The sequence below is a fragment of the Helianthus annuus genome, chromosome 17 (genome assembly GCF_002127325.2).
Source record: "Helianthus annuus cultivar XRQ/B chromosome 17, HanXRQr2.0-SUNRISE, whole genome shotgun sequence".
Taxonomy (NCBI): Eukaryota; Viridiplantae; Streptophyta; class Magnoliopsida; order Asterales; family Asteraceae; genus Helianthus; species Helianthus annuus.
Genome location: NC_035449.2, coordinates 24,173,917 through 24,184,204, shown reverse-complemented (window position 1 = coordinate 24,184,204; position 10,288 = coordinate 24,173,917). Strand labels below are relative to the sequence as shown.

At 38.5% G+C, this 10,288-nt stretch overlaps 1 protein-coding gene across 1 annotated transcript; it reads left to right on the top strand.

Annotated features, from left to right (window-relative positions):
* Positions 1–7,723: 7,723 nt before the first annotated feature.
* LOC110923860 lies at positions 7,724–10,288 on the top strand. Its single transcript, XM_022167916.2, has one exon. It carries the CDS (start codon positions 7,724–7,726, stop codon positions 10,286–10,288), a length of 2,565 nt encoding a protein of 854 aa, XP_022023608.2.

Here is a 10,288-nt window from a genome sequence, read left to right as displayed (position 1 = left end):
TATAGGACCTTTCGAGATTATCGAACGTGTCGGGTCAGTCGCTTACAAGTTAAACTTGCCTGAAGAGCTTAGTGCTATTCATAATGTGTTCCACATCTGTAATTTGAAGAAGTGTTTCGCTGACGATTCACTGGTTATACCGCATACAGATATACACATAGACGAAAGTCTAAAATTTGTTGAAAAACCTTTGTCGATTGAGGATCGACAGGTAAAGAAGCTTCGAAGGAAGCATGTGCCTATTGTTAAGGTCAAATGGGATGCCCGTAGAGGTCCCGAATACACGTGGGAAGTGGAATCCACGATGCAAGAGAAATATCCCCATTTGTTTCAGTAAATCTCGGGGACGAGATTTCTTTTAAGGGGGTGAGGATGTAACACCTCGAAAAATTCCGTCCAATAATGTCTTGACACGTGTCATAAGGTTCCGGTATGTGAAAACAAACTTTAGAGGGACTAAAAGTGACAAACGGTGAAAACTATGGAACGTAAGGGTCCAAAGTGTCAACAATGGATAAATAGACTCTATGATAACCCTACATAATGTTTATAACCTTAAACGGATGGTTCATGGATCATACGACGCGGAAATTGCACAAAAGTGAGGAATTGCAAACTATAGGGGCCAAAAGTGTCAACATGTTTAATTTATACCTCTGAGTGAACTTTTGGCAGACCCGAAGCTTTGAGAAGCTAAAATATACTCACTAGAATATGTGGTTAAAATTTCGTGAAGTTTCGTCAACGTATGAGAAAGTTATGGCCAAAACCGTACTTGAAGGACTAAAAGCGTCAACGTCGAATTTCGTGGCTTTTCGGTTGAGCGCAAAATTATCCGAGGACATTACCAGGTAGGTAGATGTCCTAAGGTTCTTAGAAACCAAGTTTGGGGGTTTACGGGTCAAGATAAGTAGCCGAATCATCGCAACCAAAGTACAGGGACCAAAACTGCAACAATTGAGCAAACTTTGGAACTGCAGACCCCAGGCGCCCGCCTGAGGTCCTACGCGGGCCGCGACCCAGCGCCCAGCTCTGGATTTCGCGAACAGCAGCGATTTGGGTCCGATTTTGAATGGTAACCAGCTGTTTTTCACCTCCTTAAGCTCCAATGAGATGCCATGCATGCCTAGGCCACAGTAACCTCCTTACAAACATCAAAATTCAGCTTTAAATCAGATTGTTCATCCATTTCTTGGACATTTTCATTGTAACCAAGAAGCTCTCAACTTGCAAGAACTTCACAAGCATCTCTGGAGCATTTCTGGACATCAAGGCCGATTTCTAGTGTTAGCTTAACATCAATAGGACCTTGGTAAGCTTCTAATTCTGTCCTAAATCCGTTCTTGCTTTGATTATTGCTAAAAGTCAAACTGAATGTTCTTAAACTTTGACTTTCTGATTAGACGAGAATTACTCAGTCATTTCTCGAATTGAAACCAGATATATGTTGGTATTTATGTGGGAAACAAACCCTCTAAAGGGTATTATCTGAATCCCACTATATGCATGCTAATTGTCGAGTCAAACGTGTTCCTAAAAAGTCAACAGAAGTGATTTTTGAGAAAAATAACTTAAATGGTAATATAAATAACATGCAATCTGTTTGATTATCATAGATAGCTTTATAATGAATATAAGAATGTGTTTTACCACGATCAACTCGACAATCTATAGTAGAGATACGAATCGGAACCGAAAGTCTTATAAAAGACTATTTCGTAGACTATCGATTCGGATTCGTACATGCATGTTTGAGATCTGTATTGGAGAGTATTTTTGACTATTTTTATTTTGGTAAAACTCTCTAGAATTTTTGTTGATTAAGTCTATACTTAGCCGATTCATTTGCATGTTTCCGATTATGCTTAAAAGTTGACTATGTTGCCCTTTTTGATATAAAATAGGATTTTTGGAAAAGTGAAAGAGTAGAAATCTTTATTTTTAATATATAAACTTGCACCGAAAATTTCGGATCAGTTGGTGGTCCAGATTTTGAGTTATGGCCATTAGCGTAAAACTATATTCTAAAGTTACATAAACGGCCCTTTTCGCGTAGAACCCATTTCTGGCCACGATTTGATACAAAACTTTTTACCAACTGATGATATATAATATTTTGGGATTTTAGATGATTTTTATTTAATTTTTGGCTGATCGTATCTTAGATCGCCTAGTTATTTCGGTTTATGTCGGTTTTGACCGTTTAAGCCATAAAATGAGTTTTATGCATCCTTTTGACCCGAAACCTTTTCCTACTGATTTTATATGTTAAATAAATTATTTTGAGCCTTCTGGAAATATAAAAATTTCAGCTTTCATATATAAACCCGGAAACGGCTCTAAATCGCATATTTAGCGTTTTAAGCGCATAGTAAGCGTTATACTTGTTTTAAACCTATAAGACTTATACCTACTGATGTAAATTGCATATTTTCATATAATAACAGTAAGGATAATATTTTGAACTCAGGTTTCCAGTTTTGGCAGTTTTAGCCCTTGTGAAATCACTAAAATACCCCTACGGTGCATAGTTTAATTTTAAATGTTAAGATTGGTTTATGGGTCATACCCTACTGTTATAACATGTTAAATTAAGTATATTTTCTGTATGAACCAGACCCGAACCTCAGATTTCTAATTTAACTCTTTTACAATCTTTTAAATGACCAAAGTGCCCTTCTAAGGCATAAATTGAGTTTAAAATTATTCCGGGCAATATAGAACATAACTTACTGATGTTATATCATATTTAAAGCATATTATCTCAGGAAACTTGCAGTTGACTCTTTTGGCTACCCGTAACGCCCTTTTTGCGTTCGGTTCGGTTTACGTAACTAGTTTGCGTAAATTGACCGAAACGGGTCAAACGTTATCATTTTTATCTCAAAATTCAGAATGTATTTAGTATACCCATATTATACAAGTATTCAAACTTGTCGGGTCTAAATCACATTCTATCCGGTCTCTCGCTTAATCGTGCGTAAACCGTATCATTCTTAAAACTAACCGGTCAAAGCTTAGGCTTAAATAAAAGACCCGTTAGAAATCTAATAGGTTATTATAAACCTTTGTTCCAGATTAGGAGGCCCAGTAAAAGCTACCACACTTACCGTTTGTGTTACATACTTGCTCAGGTAAATACATTTTGACTTATTTCCCTATACGGGCTTGGGGTACGGTATTTAAAATACCGCTTGATCGGGCGCACAAGTCCTGCGCCTTATGGGTGTACAGTCTTGAATAGCTTGTGCGACTCGTTTAAACAGTCTTGTCTTACTTTAGGCTTTGGGGGGTTATTGACCGTGTCCCGGATATCCTTGGCATTATCTTACGAGATGGCCACGACCAGAGCACGGGGTGTAGGCGTACACTCGGCGTGTATAACTCTTTAATGTGGTGTGTCATTTAATCTTTAGCCCGGACAGTAGATCCCGGGCCACCAAAGATACGAGTGCATGTAAATCGTTCACAAGTTTATATTGTATAATTATCCCAAGTTAATAAAAATATTTATGTCTTGTGCATTTAAATCAATTTTCAATCATTTTCAAAATGAGTCAGTCGATTTGTATTTACCAGTGTAAACTGACGTATTTTTTCCCAAAAGGTTAAGTGCAGGTACTATACGAAAATAGGCTGGCTGTTTCCTAAGAGCGTCCACTATAGTCTCGCAAGCTCGGACGACAAATATATGTTGAACCATTTTATCTTATTTGTATTTGATCCGCCTGTGGATCCGTTTCAACTACTGTGATATTATTATTGCACTTTATTTAAAAGTTGAAATGTATCTATTCTGCTTCCGCTGTGCATTATTATATTGTGTTGATTGTCTATGACGATGCCAACTACGTCATTGTACCCCACACCGGGCCCACCGGTGACACGTGGAAATCGGGGTGTGACAGTGGGTAGCAACGGGGGCGGGTGGGTGGCGGCGGCGGTGGAGGCGGTTGCGGGTGGAGGTGACGATGGCGTCGGTGGTGGTGGGGTAAGGTGGTGGGTTGTGGTGTTGGTGATGAATGCTGCTAGATGGGATGGAATGAAAAAAAAAACATGGGGAGTGGATGAAATTATTTTGAGGGAATTGAATGCCTTATGTAATAGGTGATTCCATTCTATTAACCAACCAAACACCCCTTCCTTCATTCCCTCGTAATGATTCATTTCATTCCGCCTCTTACTTCTGCATACTATACACCACCTTAATGCACTAAACCCCTATACGCACCGTATAGGGGATGTCCACACAAATATGGGGATGCCCAAATACCCCCGCCCTAAAAGAATACTTGTATATGAATGATTCATGTGAATTATGGATATACGTACCTTTGTATCCTTCGTCACAATCGCAATCAATTTCTTATTTTTGTCACATTCACATAATATAAACAATCTTATACGACCACAAAATAATTACGCATGTGTTAAATGCATGGGAGGCTCTTATGGTGTGCGGAGAGGACTTCCGCATAAGGCCTGCGATTTCGAGGGGTTCGGGATTTTTTAAAAAAATTCGATATATATATGTTATTTGAAAAAAATGTAAATACATACCAAATCCAATATAGAGGCCCATAATCAAATACTTTTTTATGTTTTATAATTTAGCTCAAATACATTAGGTTTATTGGACCCAACCTAATACTAATATGATTTTAGAGAAACGATTTGACCAATTCAAATGGTATGAGGGGTTATTTGGTTTTTTGTTTCCACAAAAGTTGTGGAATATTAAAGATGAAGATCTTAAGTCGTCTTGTTATCGTCTTGAAGATGCACTCAAGTTTGAAGGGAGTTCAGATATTGATGCCGAGGCACTATATATGGAGCTTAAGTTATTTCGTGCATCACTAACCAATAAATTTAGCAACCCTATAGATGTTTTGGAGCATATAAAAGAAGATGATTATTTCCCATAAGCATGCAATGCATATAGAATATTGTTAACTATTCCAGTTACTGTGGCATCTGCAGAAAGAAGTTTTTCAAAGTTGAAGTTGTTAAAATCTTACTTACAATCTACAATGTCTCAAGATAGACTTAATTGGTTGGCGATGATAGCTATCGAGAACGAAGTCTTTGATAATATAAATTGTGAAGAGTTGATCCAACAATTTGCTATGAAGAACGCAAGGAGAGCTGCACGAATCATTGGTTAGCTATTAACTTATTATTTATTACAGTATGTAACTCATTAGAATACTATAATTTTGTCATTATCGTAATTGCATTGTTTATCAAATACTACAATTTTTGTCATTTTCGTAATTATATTGTTTATCGTTAAAGCATATGAACACATTTTTCGAGCTCGAACAGGGTACGTGAATTTTCAAAGACGCCACTGGTTAAATGAATACAAAAATTATACTAATTCAATTAAATATAGAAAAGTATGATCATATTGTTTATTGAAAGACTATATGCCGTTGATTTTGTAAAAAATCAAAAACTCATTCAGGCTTACGATAAGTAAAACTTAAAACTAAAGCACTAGAGTATTAGTGGTTGACTGGCATTATATGATTGTTAGGCTTAGAGCACGTGCTTAATTTATTGTGTAACTACCCAAAATCTTTATTTAATACATAAAATTACACGCCTGGTGCTCAGTTCACGTTGTTACAGACTGGACCTCATGCATATGATTGGTTAATAGCCCACCACATATTTAACCAACTACCACGAGCACTCTAATTCATCCAACTTTCGTGAATATATTATAAAATTTTATAATTTAAATTTCATATTAAGATAGATATAACATACTTATAATTTATAAACAAGTAACTGATTCTATAAAAATATTTTCTCAGAACAAACAAATATAAAGAGTTAGATAATATCTATGTTTATAGTTTCTAAAAGTTTAAAACAAAACAAAATGTTTAAAAATGATCAAGACGAGTATGATTATTAAATTAATACATTATTTCCCTAGGTATTTTTTTTTTAATAAGACTCATAAATACACAGTTTTCCCAGATTTAGGCTGAAATAAGTATCGGACATATATTTATTCAACCCCGAATTTTTTGCAGAAATGAGTGGTCTAGACAAAAAAAGAGTGTTATTAGGTGAAGTTGAATTATGTTTTCAGATTTAGGTAGGTTGTGAATTGAAATAGCGACCTTGTATCATTTTACTGCAAAAAATCAGAAGTTCTGCCAAAAGCTGCAAAGCATGTACAAGATCGCAGATTGAAACAGCGACCTTGTGAAGGTCGCTGTTTGAAGTACCAATCTTCCTAAAGGTCGCAGTTTGATGTACAAACCATGTGAAGGTCGCTGTTTCATGTACAAACCTTCTTAAAGGTTGCTGTTTCATGTACAAACGTTGTTAAAGGTCGCAGATTCATGTACAAACCTTATTAAAGGTCGCAGTTTGATGTCACAAATCCATATAAGGTCGCTGTTTTGTCTCACAAGCCTATATAAGGTCTCTGTTTTGAACCACAACTTTATTAAAGGTTGCAGATTCATATGGCAAGCTTAATAAAGGTTGTTGTTTCATACTACAAAGTTTATGAAGCTCGCAGAATGATATTAAATGTGTTCTGAAAATCGAAATTTATAACACAACTACACATAACAGATGCACACCAAATTCGTGTGTTGTGAACATACTGTGTTTGTTAAAAAAATATACTTTTGAAATTTAAATTTTGTCTGTATGATGTTCTTTATTAAAAATGTTTGTTGGTTGATATATCTGCCGATTGGAAAATTTGGTCAATGTATGATGATTCTCTTGGATCATTCGTCATGATGTTTTTCTCAGTTTTAATTTTCGTATACGAAGTGGGAAGATCTTGTGTGGATGAGAAAGATTATTCTCATCTGCCATCTCCTCCCGTAACGTGTACGAGGATAATAAAATCTGCTGCTGTGGATGCATCAACGTCCGCTATTGAGTCTTATGAAAGACTTAGCAGACGCCGAGGCATTTCTCATCTACCACCTCCTCCCGTAAATTATTCTGCAACTTCTGGTGGGGGCATCAGCCCCATTTTCGGTATGAGATTTAGATCCTATTGTAATGTTGTTCGCCGAACATCACCGAGGTTGCAGAATTTTCAGCATCCTTAACCTTAGACCTCTCATTTCCTGTCGCAGAAAAAGTTGCATCAGGAAGCTCGATATATGAAGAAATGGGACTGGTTTAAATTCACTGTATTTATGTTCTAATTGGAAGCCCGACAAACAGTCTTGCAATTAGAAATGATTTGTTAAAATAGTACGCAGTGAACATTGTATTTCTGCCTTTATGTAATTAAAATAGTACTACATTTATGTAATTTGCGAGTTAGATAGATCCTATTGTAATGTTGTAAACCTTTTTATATTTGGGTTTGTATCATGCCTTGTTGTAACCCTAATTTCAATGATGGTTGAAAAAAAAAATTAGAACCAAGACTTCAAACGAATAATAAAATCCGACTAACTGATTAGTTGAAACAAATCACCACTTCAATGTATTTAAATTTGTTTTAAGAGAACTACCATTTTTACTTTTTTGAATTTTTAAAAAATATTATTATATGTATATTCATCCAGTAGATGGTGGGCTCCACCAACTATCTTGTTACTCCAACACTATAAATACTGGTTGTATTAGGTTCTCAACCCACTCATTCTTAACATTTCCTAACAAACCAAATCCAGCTTACACAACCCACTCATCCTTATCATATCTTAACATTTCACTTTGTTAGTTCATGGATTCCTTTCGGCCATACCTCGTAAGACTATATTGGGGCGGTGTGTTTTCCTTTGTTAACGGGGCTGTTCAGTTTGACCAATCCATGCTAACAACCTCTTTCCTTATGCGACATAAATCGTCGTATGACGAATTGGTGGATTCAATCTGTAATCATGTTCAACTTCAGAAAGAATCAGTGCGCCTTTCATTGTTACTAGGGTACACGTTTCAGGGCATATCTCAGACAACAAAAATTTTCAACGATGATGGTATTGAAACAATGAACTATTTAGCCCAAGTATCGGAAACCAACTTCATTGCCGAGATCTATGTTCAGTGGGAGGCAGTCAATCCTGTCCAACACATGAGTTTCATAAACCTTCTGCATGACATTACACAACGTAATGTTGTTGACACCCAAGATTCTGATGAAGATGACGAGGGAAACGGGCAAACAACTCAAGAACACCACTTGATGCCTGCTGTTGATAACATAGTAGGTCCGTCCTCCCAGTTTCTGGTGGGTGACAACAATAATGACGGTTTTGATGATTCGGAAAGTTGCAGCACCGAAGAGAGTTCTGAAAGTGAAGAGGCACCACCATCCAACGATGGTACTTCTGACGACGAGGCTGTAGTCAACCAACACACTGAGTTGACCCTGGCTCAGCCGCGGCCTATCATTCCAGCGACACATGACGACCCAGACGAGGACGAGGAACTTAGGGATTACATGTGTCCGGATTATGAAGATAATCCAATGGACGTATGGAATACAAAAGTAAAACATATACGTCTCGGCATGTATTTCAAGTCAAAACAGGAGGTGGACCTTGCTATCCGAGAATGGAACATTCGCCGTGGAAGGGAAATTTTTGTGATGGATAGCAAACCAACTTTATACAAAGTTAAATGCTACACGAGAAACAAAAATTTTAAAAACCCTTTCCCTCATGCTCCTTTGTGTGAATGGCGTGCAACGGCATCAAAACAGAAACACCAACACCTTTGGCAAATTACCAACTGGGCGCCTGCCCACACTTGTTATTCCACGGTGGTACGCAACAACAACAGGTGCCTTAGATCTAAGGATATCGCTGCACACATCCTGCCACAAATTCGTACAGACATTGCGTTGAAGGTGAAACACATCAGGACGCATATAAAGCAAGCGATGTCTGTCGATGTTACGTATACGAACGCGTGGCGTGGACGAAGAAAGGCAATTGAGAGGATATATGGAACCTGGGAAAGCAACTTTCAGGAGCTGCCAAAGTACGTGTTACGGCTTCAGTCTCGAAACCCTGGTACGGTGGTTTCATGGTTTCATCACCCGCACTCGGCTCCAGGACATCCAACATTCAAATATGTTTTTTGGGCATTTGGTCCTTCTATTCGCGCGTTTCATCTTTGCCAGCCTGTCATCTCTGTGGACGGCACACACTTGAAAGGAGGGTACCGTGGTAAGTTGTTGGTTGCGGTAACCAAAAACGCCAACAACTACATAATGCCAGTGGCGTACGCGCTAGTTGACGAAGAGACGGTTCATAGTTGGTGTTGGTTTTTCCAAAATTTAAGAGAATACGTCACCAAAGACTGTAACAGTAGAATTTGTGTTCTATTAGACCGTCATGCCGGGATAATTAATGCGATGGAGAACCTTCTAGATTGGAGGGAACCAAACGCCTACCACCGTTATTGTCTTCGGCATGTCAGAAGCAATTTTAGTGGTAGGTTCAAGACCAAATCTCTTAGGAAGCTGTGTTGGATGATCGGGAGCACAAGTCAACGAAGAAAGTATCTTTGGGCTGTGAGGGAAATGCAGATGTTAAATCGGGGTGCTTGGAACTACCTGAACGACATCGACAAAAGCAAGTGGACTATTGTTCATGACCGCGGAAACCGTCGTTGGGGTAACCTTACGACGAACATATCTGAGTCTATGAATAATGTCTTACGGGAAGCAAGACTCTTGCCAGTAAAAGCCTTAATTCATTATACGTTCACGAAGGACGTATCAGAGTATGCTCGCCACGCGCAGATGGCCCACAGCTGCAATACCCCTCTACCCCCTCGAATTTGGTCTAGGTTTAACAAGTTGCATTCCGTAGCCATGCAACATCAAGTGTCCGTCTACGATGTTAGAGAAGGTCGTTACGCGGTGGTTTCAAGGGAAGAAACCAATGATGACGGTGGAAACGAGTACACCGTTGAATACGGACGCAGCCGGTGCTCATGCGGGAAATGGCAAATGCTTAGATTCCCTTGTTCCCATGCTATCGCAGTTTGCGCTTGGAGGGGTGAGCAACCACATGACGTTACCCACTCCATATTCCACACCACCACCTATCAGGAACAGTATAGCGGTCATTTTTTCACCCTGGGACACAAAGATGAGTGGGAAGAAGCGGACTGGACAATTCAAGGGGACCCTTCGAGGGTCACAACACATCGTGGCAGGGTTCGTTCAAGAAGAATTCAAAACGAGATGGATGTTAACTACCACGATGAACCCCAGGCACGTCGATGCAGCAGATGCAGAGAAACCGGGCACAACAGGAAGACCTGTGGCCGACGTTAA

Coding starts and splice junctions, on each gene's coding strand:
- LOC110923860 (XM_022167916.2), top strand. CDS start 7,724: ATGGATTCCTTTCGGCCATACCTCGTAAGACTATATTGGGGCGGTGTG.